The sequence below is a fragment of the Mchenga conophoros genome, linkage group LG19, assembly GCF_057382185.1.
Source record: "Mchenga conophoros isolate Kocher_MC1m ecotype Shallow Benthic linkage group LG19, M_conophoros_male_GT1.1, whole genome shotgun sequence".
Taxonomy (NCBI): Eukaryota; Metazoa; Chordata; class Actinopteri; order Cichliformes; family Cichlidae; genus Mchenga; species Mchenga conophoros.
This window is the reverse complement of record NC_140544.1, coordinates 11,514,173-11,528,741: the sequence shown is the minus strand read 5'-3', so window position 1 is coordinate 11,528,741 and position 14,569 is coordinate 11,514,173. Positions and strand designations below refer to the sequence as shown.

Here is a 14,569-nt window from a genome sequence, read left to right as displayed (position 1 = left end):
AATATGGAGCTATCAGGTATGAAGAAAGGAAGAAGACAACAAAGAAGCTTCAAGGATGTAGTGAAGGAGGACGTGCAGAGGTTTGGTGTAACTGAGGAGGATTCTAGGGACAGAGGACAGAGAAAAAAGGTTAAAAACAGTCAAACATGTAGAGCCTTCACGTTAAAACCCGAGCACAGACGCCTACAGGTACTATCAGCTGTCAGTGACAAAGGGGCGTTACCCTAATGTTTGCGATGATGTCACTACTACGCTACTTCTTGCTATTGGTTCGAAAGCTTCCGGCTTCTTCTTCTGGAGAGAGAACCGCAGTTGAAGGCAAGCAAGAAGTCAGCGCTACAATGAGCAGATATTTTCATTAGACTGGGGGTAAAGTTCACTTCGCTCACAGTTTTACCCTTTGCCTAACCGCTCTGTGTCTTACTTGACGTGTGGGATTAACGGAGCAGCTCGGCTGTCTGTCAGAGAGGATTATTTAACTCGAAGCTGACCGCAGCCATGATGGCGTCGAGCTACAACGCTAAGGAAGAGGACGGACACCACTCCGGCGCTTCGAGCGGCACTGGCCTTTCGAAAAATAAGAAACCGGACAACACGGCGTTCAAACAGCAGAGACTTCCAGCCTGGCAGCCCATCCTCACTGCAGGCAGTGTGCTGCCGGCTTTTTTCGTCATTGGGCTCATCTTTATCCCCATCGGCATCGGCCTGTACGTCACATCGAACAACATCAAAGAGTTTGAGGTACAGTCGCGCTCCTGTCCGCCTTTAACCGACTCTGGCTTCTTCTCGGTTCTCCTACACACCGTTTATACACACAGTAAACCTGCTGAAGGAGGCTCACTAAACAGGAATAAGTGGTTCTTCGATAAGTGACGTAGCTTCTTTACGTCACGCCAATGTTAACAATGTTAATTGTAAAGATGAACAACATAGTGTTGAAGTTCAGTTTGAAGCGCATTCATTCGACGTTACTTTTAAATGTGGTTGCTACACACTTGTATCAAAGGTCGATATTAGATGGTTAAAAACATCAGAGACATGGGGAGTCGGCACCACATATTTAATATTAATGAGGCTAGAAAGTGATCAGAATCACGGCTTATATCAGTGTGGCTGATCATAGTTTGGGGAGTGTGGTTTAACAGCACCACAAACCACAGCCTCTAAAGTGGCTTTCACATGGCTTCAAAACAGTCTAAACAAAGCTGGACTAGAAGGTAAGAAACACAGGATGTGTCCGGGGTTCCTGCCTCGCAGTGGGCCTTTGAGGGCTGCTGTGATCATAAGTGATTGCTGCCTGTGCATTAAACAAAGTGTTCCTGTATTTGATTCAAGTCTGTACCTTCTTCTAGTCATGTTGCTGCACTGAATAGACGGAGCACTGAGTGTATTTCAACATCAGTTTATTTCCTCTTTGCTTCAGATCGACTACACTGGTGTGAGCAGTGACAGCCCGTGCTACAACTGTGCAAAGAACTTCACCTGGAACACCACAGAGCCCTGTGTCTGCACCGTCAACTTCACTTTGCTCCAGCCGTTTGAGGTGAGCTCAGATCCCCCACCAGCTTCCAGGCATTGGAAGTTAATGAATAATGCATGCATTTACCTGCAGGACGGAGAGTGCTGCTTGTGCAATCCTAACAATAATTGTCCATTAAGATCTATTTTGAGTACAAACAAAAAACACTCAAGGTTTGTTTAGAGGCTGCTTTACTATTGATTGTTGTAGGTTTAAAATATGCTCTGCAGCTTTCAGAAGGCTTCATTGATTATTTATAAAAAGCTCTCAGTTGCTCGTCTGCACTCGTCTCATTTAACAGCTTGCATTTAGCTTGTAAAATAGCATTTTTTTTTTAATTAAAATGTTTGCGTGCTTCTTTTCTGAGAAGCAGAAGAAGTATTTGTATTAAGTACACTGCATCCTGAACAGTGAATCACCTGAAGGTGAAGTATTTTTGTCAACAAAGTTATTCACGTTCAACAGAAAATGGAATCATGTGCTCTTTCAGTTTAACAAACCTGATGAAGTGAGTTGTGTAGAAACGAACAGCAGCACTGATCAACAAAATAAATGAGCTGGGCTTTAAATGTTTATTTCAGCGTTCTCTTCATACTGAAATCAAACGCTTATGAATGTGCAAGATTAATGATTTTCTGGAGTGCTGCTCTCTTGTCGTTTTGCAGCAGCACTATTGCGTTGCACCATGTTATTTTTATATTCCTTGTAGATTTCCAGCACCTGTTATTGTCTCTGGTTGGAGTAGGTATACAGGTATTTTATACCTGTATAAAACATTTTATACAGGTATAAAATGAGGTTATTTAAAATTTACTTTAGGGCTTTTTAGTCCTCATTTAACAGACAGCAGAGAAAATAGGGAGAGCGAGCAGGAATGAAATGGTTCAAATAAACCTGCGCGGACTCAAACCCAGGCCCCTGCAGTAAGGACTCCAGCCTGTGGTATATGGGTTGCTAACTCAACCAGGTGAGCTGTGATGGTGCGCACAAAAAGCAGTTTGTAAAACTGGCCTGATTGCTCGAAACAAAGATGACACCGGTGCCGTAAGGCTGTGGGAGAAACATCACTACCTGATCAAGCACCACAGCCTTTTATGAAGGCACAGACTGGCAAGAAGACGCATGTCCCACATTAAACAAAGCCCCTCTATGTTGTTAACCTTTTTACAAATGTATTATTTATTTTTAAATATGCATGGATATCATTGGATTTGGTTTTATCTCCCAGTCCCAGTAACCAGTGAGTTCAAATGAATTTCCATCACTGTTTTCCGAAGGGGAATCTTTTAATCTTGATGATTTTCTTGATGATTTATGTTGATCATAGAGATTGTGTGTAAGACCCTGTCACGGAAAAGCTGCTCATTCATCCTGGTCGTTACTGATTCCTAATTCTGTCAGCGATGCTGTCTTTTCTCTCGTACAGAGCAACGTCTTCATGTACTACGGCTTGTCCAACTTCTACCAGAACCACAGACGCTATGTGAAGTCCAGAGATGACAGACAGCTGAACGGTGACCTGTCTGCTCTGACGGTATGCTGCTGTACTTTTTGTGCCTATAGATAATTCAGAGAATCCAGTGAATGTTTCTTCCATCAGGTGAACATTATGTCCTTTTTCCAGGATCCCAGCAAGGAGTGTGAGCCGTACCGTAAGAGCGGAGATGTGTCCATTGCTCCGTGTGGGGCCATAGCTAACAGCCTTTTCAACGGTGAGTGTGTTGAAAAACTTCACTTTCCCTCTCTCAGCTGTTTAGCTTAACTGGAGTCTTATCTACAGTTTAAAACTGCTGTGTTAAAGCTTTGTAGAGCCTGATATCTGTACTGAATATACTGATTATGTGTTTCAGACACTCTGGTGCTGTACTACGTCGATTCCAACAACAGCAAAATTGAAGTTCCTCTGGTAAAAAAAGGCATTGCGTGGTGGACGGACAAGCATGTGAAATTCAGGAATCCTGCTGGAAACAGCAACCTGACTTTAGCTTTCCGAGGTGACATCTGCACACAGTTCACAGGCCCCTGTAGTAGGGATGCACCGATACCGGTATCTGGTATTGGCCTCGATACCACATTTTCTAAAGTACTCGTTAAAAGTCCCCCGATACCGGGGACCGATACCACGGTCTGAGGGCCGAGTGAGTGAGTTGCACTGTCACTGTTTAAATATTTTTTTCATAATTATTTATTCTGTAATATGTTGCATACAACATGCTTTTCATTTTAAATAATAATTCTTAATTCCAAGCCAGTCCCTTGTTTTATTTTTTGTTAAATTATAGGACTAAAGCTGTTACCTGTAAATTTAAATCATGTTTTTATTCAGTACTCGGTATCGGCGAGTACTGAAATGCAAGTACTCGTACTCGTTTCCAAAAAAGTGGTATCGGTGCATCCCTACCCTGTAGGCTCGCAGGTTCGAGTTGCAATGACCAGCTGGGTTTTGTCTTCATCTCTCTCAGACACAGCGAAGCCGGTGAACTGGGCAAAGCCGGTGTACGAGCTGGACCCGTCGGATCCTGATAACAACGGCTTTATCAATGAGGACTTCATCGTGTGGATGCGCACGGCTGCATTGCCCACCTTTCGGAAGCTCTATCGCATCATCCAGAAGAAGTCTGGCACCACCCCAACTCTCCCCAACGGGAATTATATGTTGAACATCACCTACAGTATCCTTTACATTCCAGTAATCTCATTACTAGAGTTAGACATGCTGCTTTGAACAGGCTAGCGTGAGTTTTTTGTGTCTTATAAAGCTTAACAGATCAGACGGTCTTTACTTGCAGTATCTCTGCTTCTTTGATTAGCACACGGAGAAGCTTTTGATTCAAGAGGTGTGCAGATATAAATATTTTAAACACATCTACATATACTCAAGTATCCACTCTGGGCCACAAATAGATTATTATTTTATATTCCTTTATGGCCACAGTGTATCCATCTTCTGTTGGCCCTTACAGCAGGATAACGCGCCATGTCACAAAGTTGGTTCCTTGAATGTGATAAAGAGTTCAGTGCACTCAAATGCCCTGCAAAGTCAATGGATTTAAAGCAATAGAGACACTTTTGGGATGTGGTGAAACAGGAGTTTGTCCTTATCTCCAAAATCAAAATGTTCCCAGCACCTTGTTGAAACTGTGCCATTAAGTCTGTTGTGAAGACAACAGCAAGGCGTACCTAATAAAGTGTCCATTGAGTGTAAAGATATTTAAAAAGATCATTTTTCTGGTTTCTCGAATCTCAGTAGATTAAGGGTGTATCGTTGTTCGTGTGTGTGTGCGCGCACTCTGTCATTTCTCTTTAACCGCATGTAATCAGATTACCCCGTACTCAGTTTTGATGGTCGCAAGCGGATGATCCTGAGCACCATCTCCTGGATGGGAGGAAAGAACCCCTTCCTGGGCATCGCCTACATCACCGTGGGCTCCATCTGCTTCTTCCTGGGTGTGGTTCTGCTCATCATCCACCACAAATACGACAACCGCAACACCAGTGCGGATATCCCAAGCTAAACGGCGCGTTCCACGCTCGGGCCTCTGCATGCACGAGTGCGTACGCCGTACCAGGCTGTCGTACGGTAGCGTCTCCAGTTTCTCATCAAAGCTGTGTTTAAGCGTAGCGAGGCGTCTCCGTGTGTCTCTGTGTATATAGCTTCAGGCCGATTTGCTGAGAATGTCTTTTTTTTTTTTTTGTCTTCAGGTTTGCAGTCTTTTATTTATCTGAACATTATCAAAGTACCTGTTTCATTTTAGCAGTGCTTTGCGAATGGCTTAATTATTGAAGGATGTATGTAATTTTAATGCAAGTTTTTGTCCATATTATGTAAAGTTATATGTCCTGCTGATGAATGTACCGTAACACTTCGTTGACATACCTCTGTGGGTTCTGGGATTACCTTGAATACTGAAGGTGATTATGATTGCTTGGATAAATACTGATATTCAAGAGTCATAAAGCATTAATAAGAAGTAATAACAGAAATATGCTTTTCTGCCCTCCACTGTGACCGAGGAGCCAGTCTTTTATTTATCACTCATAAAACTTACTTTATACAGTATTCCTAATTCAAAGGTGGTGTCTCCGGGTGGGTGGAGCACAGGAATTCTTAATTTATTGTTTGTTAGTGGTTCGGCCAGAGTGTGAAATCGTCTGATTGGTTAATGTTGACCAAACGATATGCACTTTAAAAGTGTCCCGTTTGTTCGGTTCCCCCTTGTTTCGCCCTTCTGGACTGTTCTTGGTTTTTTATGCTGTTAAAACTTTCAATTTGAGCTCCTTGGCTTTTTATAAGGTTTGTAGGGTCCAATTAAAGAACTTGGTCAATGTATCGCTGTCATTTGTGATTATAATGGTAGAACTCCCACTGCTTCCATTATCCATGCTACTGTTATTTGTAGGGATGTTGATGTGTTTTATTGGCCTTTATTAACTTAATGAAATAAGGGGAAACAATCCCCTCAAGAATTTAAACACATAAAAAGTAGCACTTTATAATGATGTCACACTATTGGTAAAGTATTAGTAAGTGCTTAATTTGTCAATTATATATCACTATATACATCATTATATACTTCTCCTTAGTATGTTATTTATAAATCCAGATATATTTTAATGATCATTACCAGCAGCGATAGCTCTGTGTGGTGCAACAGTAACACATCTGTATTGATAAATGGCATACTAAGGAGGAGTAATGATATATGAATGAAACATTATCTCATACCTTACTAATGCTTAATGGTGTGATGTTGTAAAATGTAATGTAAAAAACAGTCCTTGTACTTAAAGCCTCACCTGTGTGGACTGCACCACTTATCCAGGTAAGGAGGAGGTTGTGTTTAATGTGTCTCTTATACACTCTCCTACTCTTAATGCTTCTGTGCTCCTCTCACTGCTCTACATCATCATCATCAGAACGTTAAATGAAATCTGACTGTCTCAGACACTGAAATACACAACAAAGACGATCATCAATAACACACCATGCTGATAATCTCTGGGAACTGGGGAAAATGGGGAGCTAACTTTTGTTAAGAAGACTTTTATCAGTAATTAGATCATGCCTAATTAACGTTATATGAATTATGGACTGTATATACCAGGGGTAGGCAACTCCAGGCCTCGAGTGCCGGTGTCCTGCAGGTTTTAGATGTGTCCTTGATCAAACACAGCTGATTCAAATGGCTATATGACCTCCTCAACATGTCTTGCAGTTCTCCAGAGGCCTGGTAATGAACTAATCATTTGATTCAGGTGTGTTGACCCAGGGTGAGATCTAAAACCTGCAGGACACCGGCCTTCGGGGCCTGGCATTGCCTAAACCTGGTATATACCATTGAATTCATCTTTTAACTGAACTCACTGCAACGGACAGGGCTGACCAGCAGGTGTCGCCATTTGGCTTTATCAGCCTTTAAGGGCCTAATTGTAGGTCCGGTGGTTCCCACAGACAGACAGAGCACAGAAGCAGAAAAGGTGAAGATCTTTCAGTATTATTGTGTGGTTTTGGGATGATTTGAAGTGAAGTTGTTTCTTGTCGGTTCACTTTTGACCAACGCTGCTGTTTTGTGCATCATTGTGATCACAAGACTCCTCCAGCAGTGTGGCGTCTTAAAGCTTATTATAAGTAAATTACAAGCAAATGTTTGCTTGAAATATTGTTTTTACTTTATGTGAATCTTTAGATGGAGGTACAGGATAACAGGCTGTATTTCTCAGTGAGTTACAGTAAAATGAAAGGGTCTCTTTGGATTTGCAGGTTCTGGAGACAGAACCTTGACGTTTTTGTAGCCTGGAGGATAAATATGTGAGATACCTGCTGCATTATTGAAAGATCTCCGCCTGTAGGGGAGCTGGGCTTTAGTAGTTATTGTGTGCTGCAAGTAAAAAATCTTGCAAAGTCAACATTCAGAGTGTGCCAGGCTTTGCTGATCTTCCATAATACTAGAAATCTGGAGCCCAAAACAAACACTGTTCCAGCACATCATTTGATTGCTGTGGTTAACCAGAGTCGAGCTCTTTGCAAGCAAACTTTAGACATTCTTGTTGGGAGAAATTTGCTCAAATCATTTTTATATTATTTCTTTGTTTTTTTTTTAGATGCATGAACACAGAAACTGAAGCCTTTGAAGCAATAATGTGCTTTCATTCCTCCCCCTCTTTGATCAGGAGGACAACAGCATGCCCATCATCATCTGAAGGGTGGGTCAAAGGACGCTCCGCTCCACAGAGCCGCAATAAGTCTCAGTGTGTTTGGTATGTCAGCTCTCGTCTGAGATTTGATGAGTCAGGCTAATTTCAGATGTCTCACTCTGTGTTTTGGATAAAACACGCCCGCGTCCCGACCCCAGCGTTTTAACCCAAACTGTCTTCTAAAGATAAATGCCTGTAATTTGACGATGCATCATCGAGGCTGTTTAAAGTCTAGATTATTAACTTGTGTTGTATCTCGGTTACATCTGTAATTCTTGTTTGATCTCCTCACAAGGAGTGGATATGTTGAGCTGTTAGTGCTGTGATGCCCAGGAAGCCACAGTGAAACAAGATCATTAAAAAGCATTCCCAGTTAATTACACCAACATGGCTGTAGGATCCCATGCAGACCCCTTTGCATCCTCTTGTCTGATCACTGTTATAGCACCCTCCTGGGTGTTTGTCTCATGGTGTAACTCTGTAAAAGTTCAGTATCAGATGCTTGAGATCACTGCTTATTTATTGTGCAGATAAATCACAGCTCTCTTTTTAAAGGAATGTTGGTATTTTTAATTAAAACCTACAAAATCATTTATTCTATGGGAAAATATCCCAAGAATTTCCCGGTGTCCTGCAGGTTTTAGATGTGTCCTTGATCCAACACAGCTGATTTAAATGGCTAAATGACCTCCTCGGCATGTCTTGAAGTTCTCCAGAGGGCTGCTGATGACCTAATCATTAGATTCAGGTGTGTTGACCCAGGGTGAGATCTAAAACCGGCCTTCGAGGCCTGGAGTTTGACACCCTTGTTTTAGACTTCTTTCCCAAGCCTGTATCTGCTGTCTATCTCTAGTATGACCACTAGAGGGCGCCATAAACCTTCGACTCTCAGTTTCAGGAGCAGCTGCTGCTCAAAATCCAGGGCTTCCCCAATAAAAGCCAACTAAACTCAGTCCTTTATAGTTTAAATAAACTTGAAAGACAAACGGACTGATGTGATTTCGCTTTTGTTTCTTTAAGCATCTTGAGCGCATTTTGGGGAGAATGACAACAAAAAAATTATTGTTTATAAATGAAAAGGTGAAGTTTTAATTTCAGCTGACATCTGTGTAAATAAGCTGGATAAAGTTGCTCATTGCGCAAATAAGAAAGTTCCCCTCGGTGCGCTCTGGCCAAAGGTGCCCCTGCTGTGAAGTCACAATTGGCGCTGGAAACTCGTCGCCAGACCGAACGAATGCTGGGAAAAATGTAATTTCCGAACACCCGGTCGGTCTTAGCGGGGGACATACATCAAGTGAAGGACGGAGCTTTCGTAAGAAGCCCATATGATGGTAAATTGAGAGCTGGGAACTCCCCCCTTATTAAGTAGCCGATGGTGGAAAGATTCTTCCCACTTGGAAAGAGGCTTTCCTTTCTTGGACATCTGCTGGTGGAGCTTCCAGTAGCTAGAGAGAGAGGAAAGGGGGTCCAGGAGCAGCTCCTGAAATTTCTTACTTTCCTGAGGGGGGAGGCTTCAAGCGGGCTGCGCTCACGTTTGGTCCGTTCAGAATTTTGGGGGAACTTCAGTAGGTGAGTAGACAAACTTTTATTTCTAACAATTACGTTATAAAGATCAACTTTTATTTTTCCTCACAAAATTTCGATACGATATTTAAATTTTTTATTCACACTTTTTCAATTGAATGCGCTTTGATCACCAAACCAAGCTGAATGCTCTTAAAGCAAATTATAGAAGTTTGAAATGAGTTGTTGATCTGAGATTAGAAGATTTAAGATAAGAGCTCGATTTTTTTGTTGTTGAGCTGAACAGATTTAAATGCAGCCACCGCGAGAGGCAGGTAAGCCTGTAGTAACTTAGATTTAGCCTAATATTTGTGTTTTATATGATCCAAGATATCCGATTGGATCCAGGGCTGCAGTGTCCTCACATGTGCACCAGGCGGAGCGCACAGCCTGCGGTTAAGTTTAAAGAACTCGAGTTCAGCCTGAAGTGTCCCGTGTGAGGGCGACTCATGAGTTTATAATAATAAAATAATGTCAAAAATGCAAATTAATCACATCCAAGTAAATCTGCAACAGGAAATGAATGTATTAAAAACAAATTTTTGCTTCTGTGATTTTTTTTTTCTCTTTTCCCAAGGGAACCCTTAGGATCATAGTGAAGATTTAGGGAAGGATAGAGGAGTAATATATTTTCATATACATGAAAATGAATCATCACAGAGTAGCCCGTGATATCACAGACTTAGTGATACTATGAGGTCCTCCAAGGCAAGGCAAGTTTATTTGTATAGCACAATTCAACAACAAGGTGATTCAAAGTGCTTTACAGAGACATTAGAAACAAAAACAAATAAAAAGCATGATTTAAAATTAATCATCCAGTCTTCATCCCCGTAGGTGTTATGTGAACGAGAACCAGCGAGTCTATGCTGGATGTAATGATCCGCACAGCAAGCTGCCAAAGTCAGCAAACAACCAGAAACACATCCATTTTCCAGTTTATGCACTGGAAAATCAAAACTGAATTGCATGTGTTGGATATTTCTTTCATTCTCTTATTACTGAATAACTGCAGAGCTTCATTCAGTGGTAAGAAAAGTGCTCCCTCAGGCCATGGGAGTCAACTGAAGGCAGCAAGGTGTGGTTGGTTGTGTAAAGGAGTCTAGGTGGATCCAGCAGTTTTTTTTGTGTCGGGACTGAAAGCGATGACTGACTAATTAAAGTTATTTATCTAGATTTATATTCAAAGAAACACGATCCAGGGAGAACTGCGTGCACGCTGTCTAATTGTAAAGGCTCTCAGGTCACGCTTTAGACGCAGCTCTACGTTAGGTGTAAAGCTGATGCCTTTACACCACAGTGTAAAAGTGAGCTGAGATGTGCAAATGTCCTTTTTTGTTGTTGTCTGCAGACTTTTTGATGCGCTGCTGACCCTTTAGAGCCAAACATGAAGATAGGGCTGTCTCTGGCCACGGCTGCCTTCCTGGCGGCCCTGTTGTCCTCCATAGATGCTCAAGGTAAATACAAAGCATCTGGCCTCACTCTCCCCACACACACTATTCAACTCTGTCCAGTCTTTATCTCCTCCTTTTCTATTTTTACCTCTTATCTCCACTCCTTATTGAAGCTACTGGAATTAATGTGAGCGATTCATCACAACCAAACATGAACTGTTTGTACTGACTGAATAAAGTTAATCTTATTTCATATGTATGATATGTTGACTATGTGACTGATTCCTTGATGTCTGTCATGCTTTTATTCCTCAGTAGTGGCATATTTTCCCAATGTATCTATCAGGACTCATTGTTTGCTTTGATGTGAACTCCAAATCCAGATCCCACTCACTTGGAATTAAACTGTAATTTAGGAGTTTTAAACCAATAATGCACGAGCAAGTTTCTCATCCACATTTGGCACATGTGAGAAACCGTGCACACGAAAGTTTATTTAATTTCCAGTTTCTAACTGAATGTATTAAACAGCGAGGCACAGACTACAAGTGTAACAAAAGGCATTTTGTGGTTAATGTTTCCCTATAAATGTTTTAGCACAGTTTTTGCTATTTCCGTTTTACACTTTTTCCAAAGCAAAAATGGGAAGATGGCCCAAACCAGGTAGTTACGCACCGATTAATCTGGCTTACATAAATGTTATCATCATTACACTAAAGGTGCAGAAAGATCCTAAAACATATGCAAATTTCTTTTGCAGTGGTTCTAACAGCTGTTAAAACATTAGATTATTGTGCATGACAGCAAAAGCACAAAAGATAAAGTAGAATACAGTCATTTCAGTTTTAATAATAAATAGAAATGTGAAAAGTGCATCAGTACTGGAGTAGAGTCATTTAGTGGACAGAAGTGGATCTGTGCAAGAAAAATGCAAGTGATTAAAACTCGAGTGTCTGGCTTTTTCCTTCCCAACACTGATTTCACGCTTCTACGTTACAGTTTCAGTAGAAACTAAATGATTTCGCTCCACATGCGACATGATGTAAAACATCATCAACGGTTAGGAATCGGTTGTAGCAGGAGTAGTTCTGACAGAAAATGACTTAATGTAATTAAATATTCAAACATCTCAGTCCAAAATAATGACACATAGAGAGGGGGTATGAAATCCTGCTCTCGCACGGCAGAGGAGTCTGCGCTCGGGTATCTCCGCTAACCGAGTGGAAAGATGAAATAGGAGAATAGCCAATTAATCCTCAGACAGCTCAAAGACAAAGAGCCTTTCTCGAGCTTCTTTGCGGGCATTTGTGAAAATGCTGAGTTGCAGGACATATGGAAAGTTAATATGCAGTAATGTTTAATGTCAGCACAGGCTGTGGAATTACTTTGGCATCTGTCCTGCCTCTTTGGGAGAGTCAGTGTTCTTTCCTCCTCTTCTTGGTCTCTCCTATTGGCAGCAGCTCAGGTCAGGATAGCTGGTTGGCTGGCTGACTGCTGGAGACTGAGGTAACACAACGGGAGCCAGATTCTGGCCCCTGGAAGACAGAAGTGTCCTTTATTATGAGCTGATGGGACAGACGTCCATATAACAAACACAACCGCAAAGTCCAAATAACCTACCCGCGATTATTTTGACAAAACCACATTTGTTCCTCAGCTACATTTTTTTAGAGCAGACAGACATGCGGTGAAAGGAATTGTAGCAAATCAAAACAAGATGCTCAGACAAGCTCGCCATGAACAAACGTGGGAGCGGCAGGCGCATCCTGCAGCTGAATTTTCCACTCATCGTCCACGCTGTGCTACTCACTACCCCTCCCCAACTCATCCACACCCAAGTACCAACACACACTATACACCCGTACCGTTTTGGTGTTGGAGATGAGTACTCGTGGAGAAATCAGGGGCAACATGGTCCACCGGGGCTCCTTGAGTTGAGATGCCAGGTTGGTGATCCTCCAATGCCAGTTTTTAAACATTTGGTGGGCTCCTCTTTGTCATCTGCCTGTGCACTCAGTGTGTCCCAAGCTATGGCTTCCTCCTCATAGTATATTTTACAATGATATTCTTATGAAGCATGCACCCAGTACCGCATGCCGTGGCATCTTATGCATGTTCGCGTCCCCGCCACTACACGGACAAACGAGGACCCGCACCAGAGGACCACGTAAGATTGGTTGCGCTAACCTCATTAACCTCACGGCAATTAATTTGATTGTGTTGTTGACACTAATTTACTGAGTGAAAAGACTTTCAGAGCTGCATGATTACATGAGAAGTAACTGAAAGATGAGTTCACAAAATATGAACTAACACCCATACCGTGACCCGACTCTAACAGTGGTTAACCTGGTTGACAGAAGCGCAGTCAGAAGTTTGCTGCTAGTTCCTGAAATACTCTGATGTGACTTTAATGCATGTGTGGTACTCACGTACTCAAACGTTAACACTCTGCCTGCCTGCAGCCTAAAGACGTAAGAAAGAATATCATTCTAAAATATGTTTGTCATCTCTGTCTCTGTACATGGAAACTAATGTCCAGCCGGTCAAAGTTGTTGAGTCAAACAACTTTCTCATGTACACACTGCATGATGTTGTCATCAAGTCAGCTCCATGTAAAGGCCTGCGGTCTTCTCACACTGTATATGTCTTCTCATATTTATTTTACATGTACACCTTTCTCTGTAAAAGCACATTTGGTTGTCTGAGGAAGTCTTGTTCTCTCACACCTTCTTGTGCATTTATGCTGCTGCTGGAAAAAGTACACAAGAGTCGCCGGTGACGAATTGTGTATTCTTTTTGAAAGGTTTGCAATGGATGTGTGCCACACGCTTTTGTAAAGAGTCGTAAGCAAATAAACAACAAAGTATTTTTTTTTGTCCCTCAGATATGTTTATATACGTTGTGTATATAACATATGGTGTTCATTTTGTCACTCCAACAGCTACATGGCATCGTTGATTCCATTGTATAATCGGTAACTTAAGAATGAAGTCACTGTTGTGTTTGTTACTCTGAGCTCGGCTCCATCATAAAGGCAGTTTAATATGTGGGGCATGCGTTGTAACTGCACTTAGCATGTGTTGGATGGTTCACTCAGTGTCTGCACTTTAGTGGCGTTTGCGTGGATTCGTGCACAGACTGACGTGTATGCCAGTGCTTGAGTTGCCGGGCCGTCTCGGCTGGGCAACTCAAACAAGCGCCATTTTGCTCCAAAATGGCTTCTCACACTTTTCCATTGTCACGTGTTGCTCACCTGTCACCCTCACAGAGGGACGTGTTGTGTGTTTGGCCCCAACAACGAACAAGTCCGCTTCAGCCACGAAGTGTTTGTCGTTGGGATTAATGTGAATGTTTAATCAAAGATGCCCTTTTATTTCATTTGATCAGAAATACGCCCACGGTCACACGCGTCTTGTGTTTTAACAGCGTTTCGTCTCTTATTTGCAGTGGAGCCGCCCTCAAACTTGAAATTTCACATTCTAAATGAGAATACAGTGGAAATGTCGTGGATGAGACCCTCGGCAACGATAGAGGGCTTCAAAATACAAGTGCAAGTGCCGGATGGAGGTCAGTGCGTGTGTTGGTGTGCTGACACTACAAACGCTTTGAAACCCTAGCAGCTTTCTAACTTCCTGCTTTGCTCCTCATAGATGAACCGACCAGAGACTTTACCCTAGATGCATCTGCCACTATGACATTGCTCACTGACCTGACCCCTGACTTGGACTACTCTGTGTCAATAAGCTCCTATTATGGCTCAGAGGAGAGCATCCCCATCTTTGGACAACTGACCAGTGAGTTGATTATGCTTTATAAACATATTTTTCAGTGGAAAACAGGTTTTTAAAAAGTAAGTGTATGTTTTTACGCTCTATAATGTTCTTATTGTGTCCTG

The 14,569-nt window shown here is 42.1% G+C and overlaps 2 protein-coding genes across 5 annotated transcripts in view; both read left to right on the top strand.

Annotated features, from left to right (window-relative positions):
• Positions 1-275: 275 nt before the first annotated feature.
• LOC146551806 (cell cycle control protein 50A-like) lies at positions 276-5,847 on the top strand. Its single transcript, XM_085257824.1, has 7 exons — positions 276-741; positions 1,424-1,543; positions 2,946-3,053; positions 3,144-3,231; positions 3,370-3,513; positions 3,982-4,191; positions 4,841-5,847. The coding sequence occupies exons 1-7, from the start codon at positions 499-501 to the stop codon at positions 5,032-5,034; spliced, it is 1,107 nt and encodes a 368-aa protein (XP_085113950.1). The 5' UTR covers positions 276-498; the 3' UTR covers positions 5,035-5,847.
• Positions 5,848-5,973: 126 nt separating this feature from the next.
• The window catches only part of col12a1a (collagen, type XII, alpha 1a), a 53,350-nt gene continuing 44,754 nt past the window's right edge, over positions 5,974-14,569 (top strand). The window contains exons 1-4 of one of the 4 annotated variants that reach the window (XM_085257821.1): positions 5,974-7,723; positions 10,629-10,734; positions 14,122-14,241; positions 14,325-14,468. In XM_085257821.1, the coding sequence (XP_085113947.1) occupies positions 10,665-10,734; positions 14,122-14,241; positions 14,325-14,468 (334 nt within the window). In that variant the 5' untranslated portion in view covers positions 5,974-7,723; positions 10,629-10,664. Of the gene's footprint in view, positions 7,724-8,711; positions 9,284-10,628; positions 10,735-14,121; positions 14,242-14,324; positions 14,469-14,569 lie in introns of those variants that run through there. The other 3 variants (XM_085257823.1, XM_085257820.1, XM_085257822.1) reach the window with 3 other exon arrangements.